The 19,160-nt window shown below is 40.4% G+C and overlaps 2 protein-coding genes across 2 annotated transcripts; both read left to right on the top strand.

Annotated features, from left to right (window-relative positions):
* Positions 1 to 7,575: 7,575 nt before the first annotated feature.
* On the top strand, positions 7,576 to 11,215 carry ptgfr (prostaglandin F receptor (FP)). The gene is given in 3 exon segments (XM_034223601.1): positions 7,576 to 7,863; positions 7,865 to 8,377; positions 10,252 to 11,215. Coding segments are annotated over 3 exon segments (1,134 nt in total). The 5' UTR covers positions 7,576 to 7,578; the 3' UTR covers positions 10,588 to 11,215.
* A 1,797-nt stretch (positions 11,216 to 13,012) lies between these two features.
* Positions 13,013 to 19,059, top strand: btf3l4 (basic transcription factor 3-like 4). The gene is made up of 6 exons (XM_034223492.1): positions 13,013 to 13,099; positions 13,542 to 13,603; positions 15,138 to 15,251; positions 15,540 to 15,741; positions 18,436 to 18,495; positions 18,711 to 19,059. Exons 2-6 carry the CDS (start codon positions 13,550 to 13,552, stop codon positions 18,755 to 18,757), a joined length of 477 nt encoding a protein of 158 aa, XP_034079383.1. The 5' UTR covers positions 13,013 to 13,099; positions 13,542 to 13,549; the 3' UTR covers positions 18,758 to 19,059.
* The last annotated feature ends 101 nt before the right edge of the window (positions 19,060 to 19,160 follow it).

Below are 19,160 nucleotides of genomic sequence, written 5' to 3'. Positions count from 1 at the left end.
GGCATGACAAAGCAATACATTCCTTCAGGGTGCTGCATTAATAGGGTCAACCCTCTGGAGTCTAAGGGTATTTTCTCGATTTTTAGATGTTTTCTTAAATCACCTTTTAAATGTATTTCTTCTAACATGGCACCCCATGCGTTACATATCAAAATGTTCAGGACAATCTCTGGTATTGCTATATATACATACTACTCACCTTAGAGCACTGTTTGATGAGATAAGTAGCTCAAAAGCTTAAAATTTGACATCCGATTTTCGGAAAATCTTCAAAACTCTTGTGAAAACACAAATTTACTCATGTGATCGAATTATTTTGGTGTTTTAGATTTGGTTACCAAAGTCTTAGGATCACAAAAGCAGTGCAATATTTGAATTACACTGTATATAAATGTGTTATTCATGTCTAAAATGAAAAAAATTAAATTCGAATTTTGAGTGAAACAGGTGTTTATCACTCTACTTTCACCACAGCAGGGACTGAGATACATCAGGACTGAATAATGACTTCATATTACATACCAAGGTTCATGTGATGTGTACAAATACAAATTGAGCATTCAACCTTTTTTTTTCAACCAACAATTTATTATAAATATGTTTTTTTCAACCAAATATTTATATAAATATAAGAAACTGGAAAATCTCACTATTTACAATATTGAACATCAGAACTTTCAACCAACTATTCATTATAAATGTCAAGACAGTGTCAAGGTCTTTGTCTGTCTTCCAAGACAGTGGGTCTGGCTGCTGTGTAGGTGGGGGTGATGGTGCATGGGCTGCTGTGTAGGTGGGGTGTACAAGTGCTATACGAGACCTCCACGAGACCTCCTTGCTGGCTGGGTTGAAGGTGATGGCTGTGGTGGAGCCTTTGTGCTGAGGTGTATCTTGACCTGGTGGCAGCCGCAGATGGAGGTGGAGGCAGCTGGAGTGATGCTGGTCTGCTGGTCCTTGGTGGTGATGGCTCTGGTGAAGGCCCTTGAGCCACAGTAGATCTTGACCTGGGGGCCGGCACAGATGGATGTTGTGGCTGCTGGATAAACGCCGCCTGTGGGCCACTAGGCCCAGACAGCTGCGAAACCTCTCTGTAAAACAAATTAAAATGTAGGACAATAATTACAACTAATTTCATTGAAATAAGGTTCAAGTAAAATGTTGCTCAAGCACAAATAACAATGCACACATAAAAAGAAAGTTTGGGAGGACACACGTATTTCCAGTTACTTTACATTCAGTATAAAATCACAGACACACATATACATAGGCTACATCTGATTACAAAGTCTCATCTGTACAGGACGGTAAAATAATAAACAGGAAAATAATAACAGGCACAAATATAAATAAATCTATGACAAAGTCTCATCTGTACAGAACAGTATGATACAATAATCGATGGCAAAAACATGTCACTGTAAATGTCTCCGTTGTGGGACGAATAAATGATTAATTTAATCCTCTACACATGTAATCTCACTTTTACACACCAAAATAACGTTAACACAGCGTAAACGTTTGCTAATGGAGAGTCTATGTTGTCCCAAGAAAAAGTTCATGACTATCGATACAAAATATATCATAAAACCCTATTGTTCATTTCGCGGTTTATTCCCCCCACACATTGCCAGTAGGCTACACTATTTACTGTAATATTTACACTTACCCATGTTTCCAAATGGATCCTTGTTGTTGTCTTTGTATTCATTCTTCCGAAGAGTTGAAGACTTACAGGATTCTGAGGGGGGCTTTCTATCTTCACTGCTGCTAGCGAAAAAAATCTCTAAGCGAAGTCGGCCGAACAACAGGAGAGTACAGAGAAGAGAGAGAAGAGAGAAGAGCAGAGAGAGGATGTTCTAGAGAACGAGAGAGAGAGTAGGGATAGCGAGGAGAGAGACGAGAGAGCAGAGGAGATAAGAGAGCGCTAGAGAGGAGCAGAGAGAGAGATGAGAGAGAGAGAGTAGAGAGAGAGAGAGCAGAGAGAGAGAGTAGAGAGACGAGAGAGCCCAGGAGAGAGAGAGTCGGAGAGAGGAGAGCAGAGCACCCTTAGTAGACGTACGCCAGACCCCTGGACTCGTACGTATCAGAGATTGAGCAGCACCACGAGAGACTCAACTTAGAGAGAGAGGAGAGAGCTACGAGAGGTCAGATAGCAATAGAGGATGGATAGAGAGAGCATAGATAGCAGCTAGCAGATCGAGCGAGGATAGGCGAGAGCGCTGATATCTTATAGCATATCTCTGACTGAGCCGATAGAAGCTATATGATAGTCTCTCTCTCGCTCCTGCTCTCTCTCTCTCTCTATCCTCTCTCGATTCTCTGCGATCTCTCTCTCTATCTCTACTCTCAATCTCTCTTCTCTCTCTCTCTCTCTTCTCTCTCTCTCCTCTCTCACAGACGTAAAACTGATGGGAGACACGGGTGGTTTAGTTTTTTTTTTTACTTGGTGGGGTAGGCCGTTTAATGATTTCTCGATTGTCCATTGGTCATTTCAGACCATGATGGCTGCCGGCCGAGATTTCCTTGACGGACACACAATCCACCAATCCCACACAGTGTAAAGTCAAGCTGCTTTGAGCGGCCATATTGGCTGCTGTGCCCTGGTTACAGTCTCACAGGAGATACCGCTGGAAAGCTACTCTTCCAGCGATTCCGCGGATATCGGAATCATATTTCTACTCCTTATAACCGAAAATATATGATTAATTACGTAAAATTATGCGCACCTGGACGCGCCGATTCCACTATCTTGTCAAGTTTTACTTCAATTTAGCTTTTATAAGGAAATACCCTTTAAAAATTCAAAGTTTGAAAATGAATACCCCGGGATAATATTTGTTGGAAATGCTGTAAAATTGCATAAATACATGGCAGCACTGAGTTTAAAAAGGATAAAATGAAAAGAGTAAGTGTGACAGCAACAAAATAACTTTTCCATGTGCAAAACAGGAAACTAATTTCATGGCTTTGAGCTCATAATTATTTCATGTCATGGTTTTAATAATAATAATAATTGCGAGAATGGGTAGAAATATCGCTTACTTGCACACAGTTTTTGATGAAGGAATATTTTCTTTTGGCTGACCCAGAGGTTGTCTGGTTTCCTGACACCATGTCTGATTCTCAGGAACTGTTTTGTTGTTTTCCAGGCACCAGGCTGACGTAATGGAGACAATATCAATCAATATGATGACCCCAAATGCATGCACGATAAACTTAGTGTGTGTGTGACTACACCTTCTTGAAAAGGAAATAACCTAACGCTCCTGAATTGACTTGGCTTCCTCATCAAAATAATCATGCTGTCATCATCTGAAAGCTCACAGTTCCTCTCTGCTCAGACACAGTATCAATCTCTTAAAGAAACATTTTCTAACATGCCTTGAAGGTGTATAAAGAATCAAATAATGAAGAAATTGCTTGATTAAACAATACTTCAGGAGATGTGTGGGAGTTTGTAAATTGATGTTATGCCGGAAACACCTAGATTATCCTTAGTTTTACTGTAACATGATGACATCACTATGTAACACTAGCGCTTCTATTGGCTAGTGCTCAAACACATTGTACGTGATGGGATACAAGGCGGGACATCTCTAAGCGGTTGACCAATCACAACAGAGCTGGCCAGCTAACCAATCAGAGCAGACTGGGCTCTGGTTTCAGACAGAGGGTGAAAGGAGGTGCTGCAGCACAGGCAGTATGAAAAAAAAGAGCTTTTTGAACATTAAAGCAGATAACATGTCACACTAGAGACACAATATATAGATATGAACCCTTTAAGACTTATCTCTTTTAATATATTATTTGTTCATAGACGGATACACAAGTAAAACAATGTTGTCTTCAAGACTTCATGGTACCACAGGTTCAAGGTTCTTTATTGTCAAACTAACATAGCTAGCTATAATTATGTCATTGAAAATCTTAGGTCACAGGGAAAGTTATTCATAAACAAATTGCAATTGTGGCTGAAGTATTCCTTTAAGTGTGTGTAAACAACAACATCAAACAGATGGCTATGAGTTGTCAGAAGGGAGACTCAAAGGCAATGAGTTCAATTTGTTCAAATTCACGTCAAATGAGAACTCATGTGGAGTATGCAAACCAACAAAAAACAAAATACTTTCCTCTGAAGAGGGTGTGCTTCAACATGAGCCTGGGGAAGACGCAGGAAGGACGGTTTCGAGATTTAGAGTTAGGAAGCAGAATATAACAAAATACATCTTGAGTAATATTTACAGATGTTCAGAATCAATGTTTAGCTTTCTTTCTTAATGTTCAATGCATGGTGTGAAGAAATGAGGGACGCCAAAAGACGTGTGAGTTTGGAGGTTTGGCAACTTTCAAGCAATATGAAAATCTATTGTACTGAAAACCAACTTTCCCTTCGTAAGAAACAGCTGTATTTGTTCTTTATAGACAATTTCTTTCCATGATCCAATGAGATTTAAAATGGTTCAATTCACCTAAAGGGTAATTCCACCAATGTTACACATCAAAGTTGTTATGAGTCCTACTGCACATGTGAAAAAAGCTGTATAAAGATATTTTTAGTGTGTGAGAATCTGATCACTCGAGTCATCATCCGTTGGAGCTGCATGGCTTAAAATGTAAACGTTGTGGATATTATGGGGTTTCTACCTAGAAGCGAGGTTTCTGTACCCTTTTTCTCATGTATGCTCAAGCTAAGAGGCTATAGGTTACATAGGCCCCTCTAGCATAGCACAATATCCAACCAAACTGTCAGAGGTCAAGTTGCAGCGTGGGTAATGTATTCATTTTTGACAATTGTTACGTTCCCTCTAAATCTAGGGGTACCAAGGGAAGTAACAAAACACAACGTTGATCAGGCACGAGAAAAAAGAGGAAACCGTTCTCTGGAGTCACGAACAGGCCTTTTAATAGTCAAAAACAAGAACACGGGCTGCTCACCCGTGCAGTTGAGGTGGTTCGGGCACCTAGTTAGGATGCCACCTGGGCGCCTCCCTAGGGAGGTGTTCCAGGCACGTCCAGCTGGGAAGAGACCAAGGGGTAGACCTATGATCAGGTGGAGGGATTATATCTCTTCGCTGGCCTGGGAGCGCCTTGGGATCCCCCAGTCAGAGCTGGTTGATGTGGCCAGGGAAAGGAACGTTTGGGGCTCTCTGCTGGAACTGCTACCCCCGCAACCCGACCACGGATAAGCGGGAGAAGATGGATGGATGGGCTGCTCACCAGCTAGCTTGCACATTTAAACTAGTGTCCCATACCCAGGAGCACATCTCTTAGTGAGCTACAGAACACAGGTTGTACGCATGCAGCCAGAGGAGGAAAATGGGGGCCTCACTGCAGTCTTCCTCCGGCCCTATATGGAGGCCCTGATTGGGAATTAGGAGCACCTGGGGAGAGGCTGCACCTGGGGACAATCAAGCTGCACCTGGGGAATCAGAGGGAGAGAGAGAAAGACACACACACACCACGGCACGTAACACAAGGAAGATACAATTGTGGATAAGAAGGACAATGTGTCTGGTTCTGCTGCATAGACTTTGATCCCTTTTCTGGGTAAACTGGCTGATAATGCTAGTGCATTGCTAAGTAGGACACTCTTTTAACAACAATTACAAATACATATACCAAAGTCCCTCTGTTGTGCAATGACTTATTATTGAAATCCTTAAGCAATTGCTGAATGGTCCCTGCTCAGATTGAGTGTCCACGTACTTTTCCAGCTCTCTTTGAAATCAATAATTGTTCTCCCTGACTCTCTGTGCTGCTCTTAGTTCAGATGGTCTTTTGTTTGTCCCCTGATATTTTTCCCTTTTTGGAGCACTTTGGTTTCCTTTTATGTGTCATTTATTTGGTGGCGTTTTTCTTTGTCGGTTTGAGTCCATGCCTGCTTTTTACTAAGTGTTCCTTGCAGTGAGCTAAAGAAAGTGCCCGAAATAATAATAATAAAACCTAAAATAATCCTGGACATACTGTTAATTGTTATACTCTGTTATACAATTCATATTACATTAGTAGAAGATCCTAGTCTAATTAAGTCGTACATACATTAGCTGTAGATCTGATAATTCAGTAAACATATTAGTTTTTAAATCACCAACACCTGCTGCGCTCAGAAGAACAACGTACACATCACAGCTTTGAATGAGAGGACTTTCTTAATCATTCAAAATCAGGAAAAACAAAAATAGTCGATGAAAAAGGGACTGCATAAACCCTGGACAACAAAATAAATCTAGGAACAAAAACAGCATCTAATTCAAAGCGTGCCCTTAGGTGCACAATGATTAATCCGGTCCCCATCCTTTAATCCAATTCTGGCTCAGATGTTTTCCTCACATCACATAATAGATTTTTATTTTTAGAACCTTAGTCTAACATATTATTTCTTGGCCTTTCATTATGGTCATCAAAAGTTCAGCGTTGGATAAGAGTAATTTTCTTCCCCACTGTTTTTCTATTTTAAAAGGTTGCTGCGAAATGAAATATCCAGGAAGTGACAGAACACATGACTGATGGGAAATAAATATGTCATGAATACATACAAAATAAAAATTATCAAAGTGATAACATTTTGTACTTTTTGTTGTTGTTTTTATCTTTTCGCACAAAATAATTCCTTACTCTTCAACAGTCCTTTTGAGAAGCACAACATAAGACTTTCAGTCAGCTGCAAGTGATTTCCTGCTGTCACAGACACATCATGTACTTCTAGGACATGAAGGGACATTAACCTGTTTCTTGCAATCCTGTATAGGGATTATATTGACAAAAGAGAATTCACATAAAGCCTCAAATATAAGTAGAAATATGAAATGTGTAGCCCTCGAGGAATTGACGTCTTCTTGATTAATTTCACACCCACACGTAGCCTACTTTAGAGTAGGAAAATAATGGGTAATTGCAAGAAATAGCGGTGCGTATTTTGGAAACACTTAATTTGTATGGCTATCCACTGTCGAATCAAAAATAAAGACGTGTTGTGCAGAATGCGACAGATGTGTACAGCCTCCAAGGTGGGATTGAGTTTTGAAGTGACACCTCGCACACTGAAGCTGTCCGCCTTCACGGGTTTGGCTCCAGCGAAGCGCAGAAGGAACAAGTTGCACAGATCGCCGCCTCGACAGGATTATTGAGGAGAGAAGGATCGGGATTCAATGGCATTTAATGCCGGGCTGATTACACGCTTTATTGACTTTGATAAAAGAGACAGAGGGGGAAGAGGCGTTTGAACAAAAGATCAAACCTGAAGAAAGGTAAGTAAGTGAGGTCGATTTTCATTTACAGTGTCATTTACAAAAGTTATTGGCTAATGAGAATGTGAAAATTCAACAAAATAAGATGTTTATACTGATCGTCAGTATTGATAAAGTAGCGTTCACTGCACCCATAGTCACAGCCAAAACTGCATGTGAGCCGTGTAGTCAAATGTTGAAAACACCCTATTTAAAGCTGAAATGATGGGTTATTTCACACAATTATACATTTGCATGCATTTTTAAAGCATCTGAAGTTTAAATCCAATACTACAAGTGAAAAATGCATCCAAACTGCCAGTTACCCCCCTCTCCAGATTTAATTTCCAGCATGTCAGCCAATGGGAGCTCAGAGGCAGGTTGCAGGTCAGAGGTCAGACCCAGCAACAGCACCTGCAGCCAGAAGGATCTTTCTGTCACCGCCTCCGCCATCTCCATGACTGTGGGAGTCCTCTCCAACAGCCTCGCCCTCTTTATCCTCGTCACCTCCTACAGCAGCATCCGGATCAAGTCCAAGGCGTCCTTCCTGCTGTTCGCCAGCAGCCTGGTGGTCACAGACCTGCTGGGTCACCTGATCAATGGATCCCTGGTTATCATCGTGTACAGCTTCCACAAGGAAATGGGAGACGTTTGACCCCCCACCAACATCGTGTGCAGCGCCTTTCGGGGCGTGCATGGTGTTCTTCGGACTGAGCCCCTTGTTCCTGGGGAGCGCCATGGCGGTGGAGCGCTGCCTCGGAGTCACCAGGCCTATCTTCCACTCCACAGCGTTAGCCTCACGCCACATGAAACGGCTGCTGGGCCTCACCTGGCTGCTGGCTGCTCTGGTGGCGCTGCTGCCGGTGCTTCTGCTGAGACCCTACAGGGTTCAGAGCTCCAGGAGCTGGTGCTTCTTCTACATGGAGGAACCCAAAGACTGGCTGGATGTGCTGCTGCCTCTGCTGTTCTCCATGCTGGGGCTGATGGCCCTGCTGCTCTCCATCGTGTGCAACGCACTGACCAGCTGCACTCTGCTGCAGGCCAGACTGCGCCGCAAGCACCACTGCAGAGGCACGTCCTACCACATCGAGATGATCTGCCAGCTGCAGGCCATCATGTTGGTGTCCTGCGTGTGCTGGGGTCCATTACTGGTAAGATTTCTCCTTAGTAGACATTTAAGAAGACATTTCTGGTTCATATTTGTATTTCTGTCTCTACTGTGACATGTCTCCATGTTTTAATGTTCAAAAAGCTCTTTATTTTCCTCATACTGCCTGTGCTGCAGCACCTCTTTTCACCCTCTGTCTGAAACCAGAGCCCAGTCTGCTCTGATTGGTTAGCTGGCTGGCTCAGTTGTGATTGATTAATCGCTTAGAGATGTCCTGCCCCTTAGCCTATCACTTACAATGTGTTGGAGCTCTAGCCGATAGAAGCACAAGTGTTTCATTGTGATGTCACTATGTACAGTACACAAATGAGTCCCTCTGGAGGAAACTTTAAAATGTTAGCCGTTGCAGACCATTAGCACAAAAACCTATGTTACACATATGGAAAGGAAAATTCAAAAAAGCCTATATTAGGGCCTCTTCAATTCGTTTTTAAGGTGACTTCGCAACATTTGTCCTGGGACTACAGATGATAAATAGCATCTTGAGTAACCCTGTCTCATAAACCTATAAATACTGTACCTTCAGCCTTAAACCATGCAAATGGGTTGGAATTCCATTGTAATTAGTCTAAATTAGTTTTCTTTTATACATCTATCATTACATTTACATTCCAATGCCATTATTTTTCTAATGTTCAAACCACATCTCCTTTTGGCCAAGCGTGTCTGTCAAGGATTCTGAACATTGGTAGGTGTAAAGTGACAGCTACAGCTAAATGGGTTTTGAAGTGACAGAGGCATGGCAGGTTTTATTATGTGTGACGAAGATGACTCAGAAAAGGTTCTTTTCAAGGTATTTTTTCTGCATCGCTGCTTTTCTGCTTCCTCCTATCCGTCCATTCTTTGCCACTGAAGCTCTCCTCCATTACCTTATCACATCAAGGCTCAAACGCTTCAATAATGCTGCTGTATGTCTAGATCTCTGCATTCTCCCCACATAAAAACCACTGTTTGCTCCTGGTTGAAAAAGATGTGCGTCTTCTTCTCTACAAACATGCTCTTCATAACACTCCCTACATTCTTCATGCTTCCCAGCCCTGCTGCAAAAGTACACTGTGATTTACATCCTCATTACTTTCCATACTCCTCGTCTGCTAAAATACTTAACATATTTTCTGCATGTTTTTTTCTCCATAAATTACAATATGACCAACGAAATGGGCCTACATTTCTCCATTAGGGTATTTCAAAACTGTCAAGATCTGTCTGTGTTGTATTTTGTCTTGTCTTTTTCTGTCTTTTGTTTCATGTTTTATTTTGAAAGGTCTTCACCTCCTGTCTTGCCTGTTTCTGTCTGTGTTGTTGTCTTGTCTAGATCTGTCTTTGGTTTTCTGTCTGCGTTGTGTTTTGTCTTTAGATCTGTCTGTGGTTCCCTGTCGTTAGTTTCCCTGGTGTGTCTTATTACCCGATTGTGTGTCCCTGTGTTTTCTCCTCCCTCCTCACCTGTGTCTTGTTTGTATAATTAGTCTTGTGTGTATTTAAGTTCTGGTTTTTCTGTCTGTCTTTGTCGGTTCGTCTTGTGTTTTGACTTGGTCTTCGGTGAGTGGTCCGTTCTGTCTTTGTTTCTAGTATAGCTTTGAAATAAAGGAGATATTTTTGACACTTAAATCTGCATTTGGGTCCTGCTTCCTGCACACACCGTAACAAAAACATGCTAGGCTACCTCCTGTATATTTGGATCATAGCGAACAGTCAAAAAGGCACTTCGTTAATTTACAGTAGAGGCACAAATTACAAATATGAACCTGAAAATGAGCATCATATGTCTTTGTTATATTTAGAATTGGAGAAGAACATGACTTAAATTAAATGATACATTGTTCAGTCTATTTATGTCTTTGTCACATTATTTCCCAGATCCGTGTCATCATGATGAGCATTAACTCCAACGACGAGCCGGCGTATCTCAGTCTCCTGATGGTGGTTCGTATGGCCACGTGGAACCAGATCCTGGACCCCTGGGTCTACATCCTGCTGAGGAAGGCTGTTCTGAAGAAGATCTTCATGGTGTTCCAGTGCTGCTGGGGCTTAAACTCTCTCAACCTTCAACGCTGGCAGCGCAGCATCCTCCACAGCTCGATGGACACCAGCAACTCGGGAGCTGGTCCCACTGACTCACGCTTCCTCAGTCGGTTACCTCAGCCAGAAACTGCCATCGAATCCATCGCCTTAACCCAGGTCACAGTGCTTTGATCTGAGGGGGAAATTAAAAGCAGTGAGAAGCTGTGAAGACGTGCAGAACTATGTTGGAATACAAACAGTCAAAGTTATGACATAAACTACAAGTATAAAGTTAGTTTTCATGTTCTCTTTGGAGTTTTAGTGTAGTCACCATGACCTGGCAGTATTGTGCTCTATTGTGTAATGTGGGACTTATCTTGTTTTTTTTACTTTCAGCTGTTTAATGCATCGTTTGCTCTGAACAAAACCTGTCAAATATTCACAGTGCTCCAAAAATATTGCTTTCGCAGTATAATTTGTTTGTTCTTGCTCTTATACTATTGGATAATGTGTTGTATTTGTTCATAATGCTGGTGAAATGTCCCTTTGGCAGCTCCAGCCTGTGCACATGGCTCTGTTTTTTGACCACACATTAATGGTAAGGTTATATATTGTAGGTATTACTTGGATTACAATGTGAACATATGGTAAATGTGGAAAGCAAATGTCTGCAGCAGAATGTAAAAAATAATGTAAGATAACTGAGCACATCAGCATTTTGTATTTCATCTATCAGAGATATTTAAATGTAAATTGCACACACTGATTTGATATTCATATATATTATTTAATTATCTAACTGAGCAGGGTCATCAGTGGTCAGCTTGTATTTAATATGTACTGTACATTACTCTACAGTAAATGTAACATTCTGCACAAGCGCTTTTGTGTTCATCTTTCATGAAGTGTTTTTCTTGGGTGAACCATTGGATAAATAGTCCGGCAGTGGCTCAGTCAGTAGGGGCTTGGACTGTGAGCCGTAGGGTCGCTGGTTCAAATCCCAGACCAGACCTTAATATTGAGTGTGGACTTCTACTTGGAGAGGTCCCAGTTCACCTCCTGCCCTGCCGTGGTGCCCTTGAGCAAGGCCCCAGACACCCCCCTCACTCCCATTGCTCCCCGGGTGCTGTACAATAGCTGCTCCTACTGTAGTACTAGGATGGGTTAAAAGCAGAGAACAACTTTCACTGTGTGTGCTGTGTGCTCTGCATGTGTGACCATTAAAGAGGGTTTCATCCCTATTCTATTTTAAAGGTCAAAATAAAAAATAAATATTCTAGAGCAAATTAAATATTTAAAAAAATATTTTTTATAATGTTTCTTATTATTATTCACCAGCAAAAACATTTTATTATATATATATTTTTCATTTATTATCAATCATAATTGTTAAATGTCAATCAATTGTATTCATTATAATTAATTCTATGTATTAAGGATACTTAAACTAGGTGGTTTAGTGCTTACATCTTTGAGAGCTGTGATTTAAATACAGTAAAATGGTCACAAAATGGATACTGTGAACATGAAAGTGAAGCAGAGGACAAATACATGTTAGGATTGCGCATCAGTAAAGTACACTTGCTATTTTATCATTTAGGGAGATTTTAGCTGGCGCCACCCCCCCCCCCCAAATGCAGACACTCACTATGACTCATGGCATGACCACCAACACAGAAATTGTATTTAGTTTCCTATCCATTTGAACATGATTTAAGTAGCGGGGGGGGGGCCTCACCTCCTCTAGGGGGGTCCGGGGGCATGCTCCCCCGGGAAGACTTTTTTTTTTAATATTGAAGTTAAAAGCATCAATCTGGTGCACTTTGAGAGCAACATTAGGAGATCTATGGATACATCTCTCAACACCCAGATGAAACAGAACTGTAAGCAGATTTTCTTTTTCTTTATGGATATTTTATAAATCACTCCCCTTTCAAACTGTATTCTTGTTTATTAATAACAACTTTTTTGTACTGTCATATAGTATTTCATACCTGTTTTTCACCTATTCTCTTATTTTATTATAACTATAATGATCATATAAAGGTGTGCCTTTACCTCACTGAGCTGAGGTTATCAGAGCCTCTCAGTCTTTCAGGAGAGAGCTCTCAAGCTCTCCACCCGCGGCCGCTTACAATGTAAATTCCAATGTTAATAAAAGCACACAGAAGCTGTGTACGTTTTTTGGGAGTTTGATTTATTTTAAATGAATGCGAATACAAAATTAAAACCTATAATTGCACACTAAAACCATTATTTCAAAAAAAGAACAATTTCACATAAACCTCTGTTTTTTACTGGGGCTGGGGCAGTTCAACTTGATTTGGGGGGGGGGGGGTGTGCCATAGTTTATAGGCGCTGTACGCAATATAGGCGTAGTTCTGTTAGTATAAGATAATAAGATGTACTTTGTTGATCCAAAATCGGGAAATTGTGTTATTATGAAATTTCAAAAAAATATTTTTTTAATTTCTAACTTTTTTTCTCCCCAATTTTCTTTTAATCTCTTTCTCACCATCTCTTTGTATGGCAGCAGCGTTTGTTGATGTAATACACAGAATGTCATGTAGATGGCATCACTTCACTCAAATCCCTGCAGCTGTTTATAAACGTAGAAGAAGAAAATCCGTATGGTTCGTGACGTAATCTCTTCCTCATAACCTCCATCTTTCAGAACCGCATGCCTGTGTGGACATTTGACCAGGTTTGGCATCATAAATGTTGATGTGTGTGTAAAGTGGGGTCCATATGAAGTGTGTGTTTGTGTGTGTGTGTTCGGAGCGGAGCTGTCGGGCCGAACCGAGCCGTGACAAGCTGTGTGTGCAGTGTGTGTGTGTTCAGTGTGTGGCCCTGTGTTGTCATCTCTGCAGCTGCATGCTCAGCTAGTGTGTGTTATTATTATGGCAGCGAGCTGTCATTAAAATGTGTCTTTATGGCTTCATTATTGGTCTACATTTTGATAATTAACATTACTTTCTGTTACTGTATTTGTACTGTGTTGTTCAGGGATATTTCTGGTTAGCTCATAATATTGTTGTTGTATCTCTCAGTCGTCAGTAAACGCAGCAGCATGCTAGTTGTTTAGCTGGTTTCACTTCACAAGTATTTGTTTTCAATATGTTTTATGCAATTCTCTTATTCTGTAGGTGAAAACATGAATCAAGAAAAACTAGCAAAACTTCAAGCCCAAGTGCGGATAGGAGGAAAGGTGAGTTTTCCATCCAGGAAGTGATCTTCTGTTTTGATGAGGATGAGAATAAGATGTGTGTGTAGGTGTGTGTGGATGTGGGTGTGTGTGATCTCTCCTTTTCATTAAGTCAAATAAACTATACTCACCAAAATCACAATGCATCTTTCCATGAAAAAATGTGTCTTTATTGTATTTATAAAATTAATGTTCTGGAGGTGACATGTTACATTTTCAAAACAAAAATAAATGAGTCTTACTTCCGATATAATCAATAATAATATTAATATTGAATCCTGCATTATGTAGAACTGAAACAATCATTGCATTAAACCTTTAATCTGTAACTTTAATATCCTAGTGATAAATGTTGTTGTGTCAACTTGTTTTGATTTTGACTTTTTTTTTTGTCTTTGTAAAGCGTCTTAGAACACCTGTAAATTCAGCTCATATGGATTTATCTGATAGTCAAACACAAACTGCAATTTTATAGATATTATTTTGTAATCTGAGAAATCCATGTGGGTGTATTTACGCTGTTCTCTAACATTTTATTTAAAACAATCTGTAAAAGATACATTTAAGTTAGTTTCTCTGATAGTGACACCATCACATAGTTTGTCCGCTGGAGAGCATTGAACACATTTTAAGGGATATTAATGAGCCCTTAATTAAGTTGATAGAGTATGTTTATGCACTTATAGCAGATGTATCAATATTAAAACAAATTGAACTCTCAAATAAATATATCCATATCAGCTAAAAATCTGTCTGACTGTGGACCCTAGCCCCCTCACTGCCCTTTTCGGAATTCCTCTGATGCCCAATGCACCCATTACCTCAAAACGAGTTATCGCATTCACCACTCTGCTTGCCAGGAGGCTTATTCTCCTTAAATGGATACATTCCTCCCCTCCCACCCATAATAGATGGATTCATGAAATCCTGTATTGCGTCAGGCTTGAGAGGATTAGGTTCTCCCTTAGGGGCGCCCTGACGACGTTCCATGATACCTGGCAGCCTTTTCTGGACCACATTGACACCCTTACTATTGGTGAAGAACCCAATACTTAATTCTCAGCAGAGCACCCCCCCCCTTTTTCTTTGAAATACTATTTAATATTCACCCTTTTATTTAATTTTGTTTTTATTTCCTTGCCCCCCCCCTTGTATGTTTGTGTGAATGAGATTGCGGGGTATTGGGGTTTGTGTTTATTTGTCAACTGTACTAGGAAAACACAGTATTTTACATGTAATGTCTTGAAAATGTCTGTTTGATATCTGTGCGAAAACTGATAAAAAGATTTATAAATAAAATCTGTCTGACTATAGACTGCAGCACTTACGTCCAAATGTTTTGGACTTAAGTGCTGCAGTCTATAATATTGTGAATGAATCATATTTGAATTGAAGAGAGAGCCTTGTTTGAAATACTATAATGCAACAACAAAGGCAATGTTTCCGCGACAACCTTTCCTTTTTCCACCTAATGCGGTTGTTATAGCTCTCTTAAAGTGTCTGTCATTTAGGAGTCCTTGTTCTACTTTTGTTTTAGGGATCTGCGCGCAGGAAGAAGAAGGTGGTTCACAGAACGGCAACAGCTGACGACAAAAAGCTTCAGAGTTCACTGAAGAAGTTGGCTGTCAACAATATTGCTGGAATTGAAGAGGTACATTGGTATAGATCTTCAGCATAAACAAACCCTGAATGTTATCTTACCTATTCAATGAATGTGAAGCTTTTCTTTCTCTGTGGCCGTAAGAGTGATTTCAGGTTTGTCTACACTCATTCTTTGTCGACTAGTTTGTAAACATTTACATAGGATAGATTAGTTTGTTCTACTATTTCACAATCAGACAGTTTACACATCCAAAAAAACAAACAAAAATACGTAGATTCACTTCTCAGATCAAACACTTTTAGCCGTAAATGTAAAAACTGCATGGTGTTTTCTCAGGTGAACATGATCAAGGATGACGGGACAGTGATCCACTTCAACAACCCCAAAGTGCAGGCCTCTCTTTCCGCCAACACCTTCGCCATCACGGGTCACGCTGAGACGAAGCAGCTGACAGAGATGCTCCCCGGCATCCTCAGCCAGCTGGGAGCCGACAGCCTCAGCAGCCTGCGCAAACTGGCAGAACAGTTCCCCCGGCAAGGTGGGTGGGCCTCAACTTCACTGACCTCTGACCCTCTTACAATCACTGAGAAAGAGGCTTTAGGAAGGTTTAGTTAAGATGAGGCACTTCCTTTTTTTGAGAGAAGCATCTGCAGCTCACTCCACAGTTACATTTCAAAATCATTCAATGTATAAAAAGACCTAAATCAAGAGCTTTTCTTAGTGGAGAAGGATGGATCAGGTGTTTGGGTGGTTAGACGTTTAGTTATTATGGTGCCTGTTGGTTAAGATGAGTTGGAATCCATCCTGTTGCTTTTTTGCTCTTGTTAAAGTTTTCCCTTTTTCCATTATATTTTTTTAAAACACAAGGCCTTTCATACTCAACTTAAAGGTGGGGTAGGTCATTCACTTCAGAAACACTTGTTATATTCCATGGAATGCTCTTAACATCCCGATAGCAATGAATATATTAAATGCTTTGACAATAAATACATAACAAAAAAGTCATCTGTGGAAGCCGTGGCGCTGTAAAAAGCACGACCAATCATCTGAGCCGGCCCGGCTAAAGTAACTGGATGGCCTACCTGCCTGTCAGCCTTCCATCTGTGCACAAACTTATCTGGTGCCCTCATTGGTCATGTGCGCGTTCGTGTGTGTTGGAGGAGGGGCTCTGTAAGGAAGTCTGAAGGAAGGGGCAGATTTTTTTCGGTTGTGTACTTTCAAATTCTAGCGCACTCGAGCTGGTTTCTCCATTTTTACCTACCCCACCTTTAAGTAATTGTTTAAAAACAACTCAATTGTTTTAAAGGATTTTTAGTTGTGTGAGTTAAATGGACCAGTGAGATGATAATCATAACCAACCATATTGTTATCTTCCAAAAGAGAAAAATAACCAACTAAGACATCTCAAAGGAGAAGTGCACTTCTTCATCGAGGGCTAATTCCACCTTATGTGTTTCTGTAGCACTATATCTTAATGCTCTTAATGTTTTTCATTTCTTGTAAAGCACTTTGAAATGCTTTTGTTGAAATTAACTATCTAAATAAACTTGCCTCGCTGTACAGAAATACTAAACACACTTCTCGGACATCACAAGTTCACACCTTTTTTTAAACATTGAACTTTCTTTCAGCATGCATAACAATATTGACACAAGAAAATATTGGGAGTGGAGAATAAAGGCTCCATAAAAGTCCTTCAACAGCAGGCCACTGTATGTTTGAGCAAACTTTACTCAAACAGGAGTAGAAAGTGTATTTCTGGGGGATTCATATATTAATTCAATGCTCCAGTAAGATTTACAACAGCTGGATGGAGTTTGTGGGATGAACTCAAAATAAACTACGGGTCACATGCAGGGTAGGATTTTCACGGCGGTCGTAGCCCCTCTGTCTGGCCATTATGCGCCACAAATAATTGTACGTCCTACGGCCACCATGGCCTTTGGGCCCCTCACACTGTTAAAATCTCGAAGTTGCTTTAAAAGCGACAGAACAGTGTTTTCTGAACTGCATTATGCTGCATTCACAACGGACGTGATGGCATGCGAATATTCTCATCGCTCTAACCGCTGGAGTTTCACCTCGGCTGTCAGCTGTGTTTACTCCTGTCATTCAAACAGAATGCGCTGGAGAGGGGGCGGGGCTTATTTCCATGTAAATACTGTGGTGGAAACCAACTACGACAAAATTAACCTATTTTACAGTGATTTAATTGTAATACACGTTTCAAAAGGATGCTGAAGTAACTACATACTGATACCGGTTAGTAAAAAACATGAATTAATGCTTTGACACGTCTACAGACAAGACGGCAAGCGAAAAATCTTTTAGAATGCGTGTTTTCTGAATGGATCAATCAGGCTAAACTAACCTGCAGCTGCTCCGTCCACACTCACAACAACGTCCTAAAGACAGAATTAAAGCAACGATTGTATTCAGTTTCTGAACAGAGCTGTGAGGAGTTGATTAAAGAGACTCTCTACACACACACACACACACACACACACACACACACACACACACACACTTCACTGTGCACTGCTGAATGATTTATGTGCAGAGTTGGACCCTTGAAGGCTGTGTCTTCTGCTCTGAAATGGAATATATTTGTTACATATTAATAGAATTTTTGATTTTTTGATTTGATTTTGGATTTGTGAATGGGAGAAGTAGTAGATGGAAAACATACCAAACACTAATTATTCAAAGTAGAGTATTTTATTTTATATACGGTAATACTAAGGAGGCATAGGCCTATAGGATGATATCATGTTTGACATTATTGATATTAAAAAAGTGATTTGTTTCCCATGTCATTCGTGTGCTTTTCTTATCAAAAAGTGAAGTTATTTATTTGTAAGCTCCAAATCCAAATGTTTCTCTCAATGGCCTTTGCGCCCTGAAAAAATGTGTGACACCAAAGGCCAAATGGCCTTGCCCCTCAAATGACGAAATTCCAAGCCTGGTCACATGTTCATTATGATGAAGCTTCATGTCACCCAGTGTAAAGCTATAGAGGTCTATGGCACAGAGGAATAAGATATATCAGGCTTTGTCGCACAGAAAGGTTTGTTAGTAGGGTTGATCAATGTTCTCTCTTGCTCCTTTCATGTGACTTGCTGATAATAAGAAATATATACAATGTAACCAGACTTATCCTTTCAAAAAATATTGAACATTTGTGTGAGAATTCTTAAAATCTAATGCTATAATATGTTTTATTTCATCTCAGCTCTCGACAGCAAGGCTCCAAAGGCAGAGGACATCGAGGAAGAGGATGATGATGTTCCAGGTATGAACCATCAGACGTTTGAAAGTCAGATTTTAAACTACAGCAGATCTCAAAAGCCTATAATTCATATAAGTCTATTATTTAGTCAATAAAAAAGACCCACTTTGTTTAATGTGTATGGTTTCTGCTGTAATCCTTGGAAAAAAATCATTTGGAAAGTAGTAAAAAACAGTTTCCTATAATGTAATAATTCACAATATGTTGTCTTTCTACAGATCTGGTGGAGAACTTTGATGAAGCGTCAAAGAACGAGGCGAACTGACGCACGTGAAGTTCCTGTGCACTCGGGCTGGACTGCAATGAAGAACCCTTCCCCTGTGTTTTTAAGTCTATCCAGACATATCAGACACTACCCCATGTTTCCCCAAAACCAGAGACTTTTCTATTTTACGATGGCCCACTGATAGTCAGACTGGCTTGTGCACTTCTAAAAAAAGAAATACCCCCTTCTGGTTAAATCCCTTCACAACACTGTCAGTCATGGTCAGGATTACAGTGGTCATTAAAGTGAGTCTGAAGACTTTTTTGTTTATGAAACAAAATAAAAGTGATTCACATTTTGTATATGGTGCTGTGGTCATTAATCATTTCTCACCCAAACTAATTGTACTCCTCAGTTTTGCATGGATCTACTCATGTAATCATATAACCATCAGTGTGTCAGG

This window comes from Gymnodraco acuticeps, unplaced genomic scaffold, assembly GCF_902827175.1.
Source record: "Gymnodraco acuticeps unplaced genomic scaffold, fGymAcu1.1, whole genome shotgun sequence".
In the NCBI taxonomy this organism is placed as follows: domain Eukaryota; kingdom Metazoa; phylum Chordata; class Actinopteri; order Perciformes; family Bathydraconidae; genus Gymnodraco; species Gymnodraco acuticeps.
The sequence above is the reverse complement of the archived record's forward strand: the minus strand, read 5'-3'. Positions and strand labels throughout refer to the sequence as shown.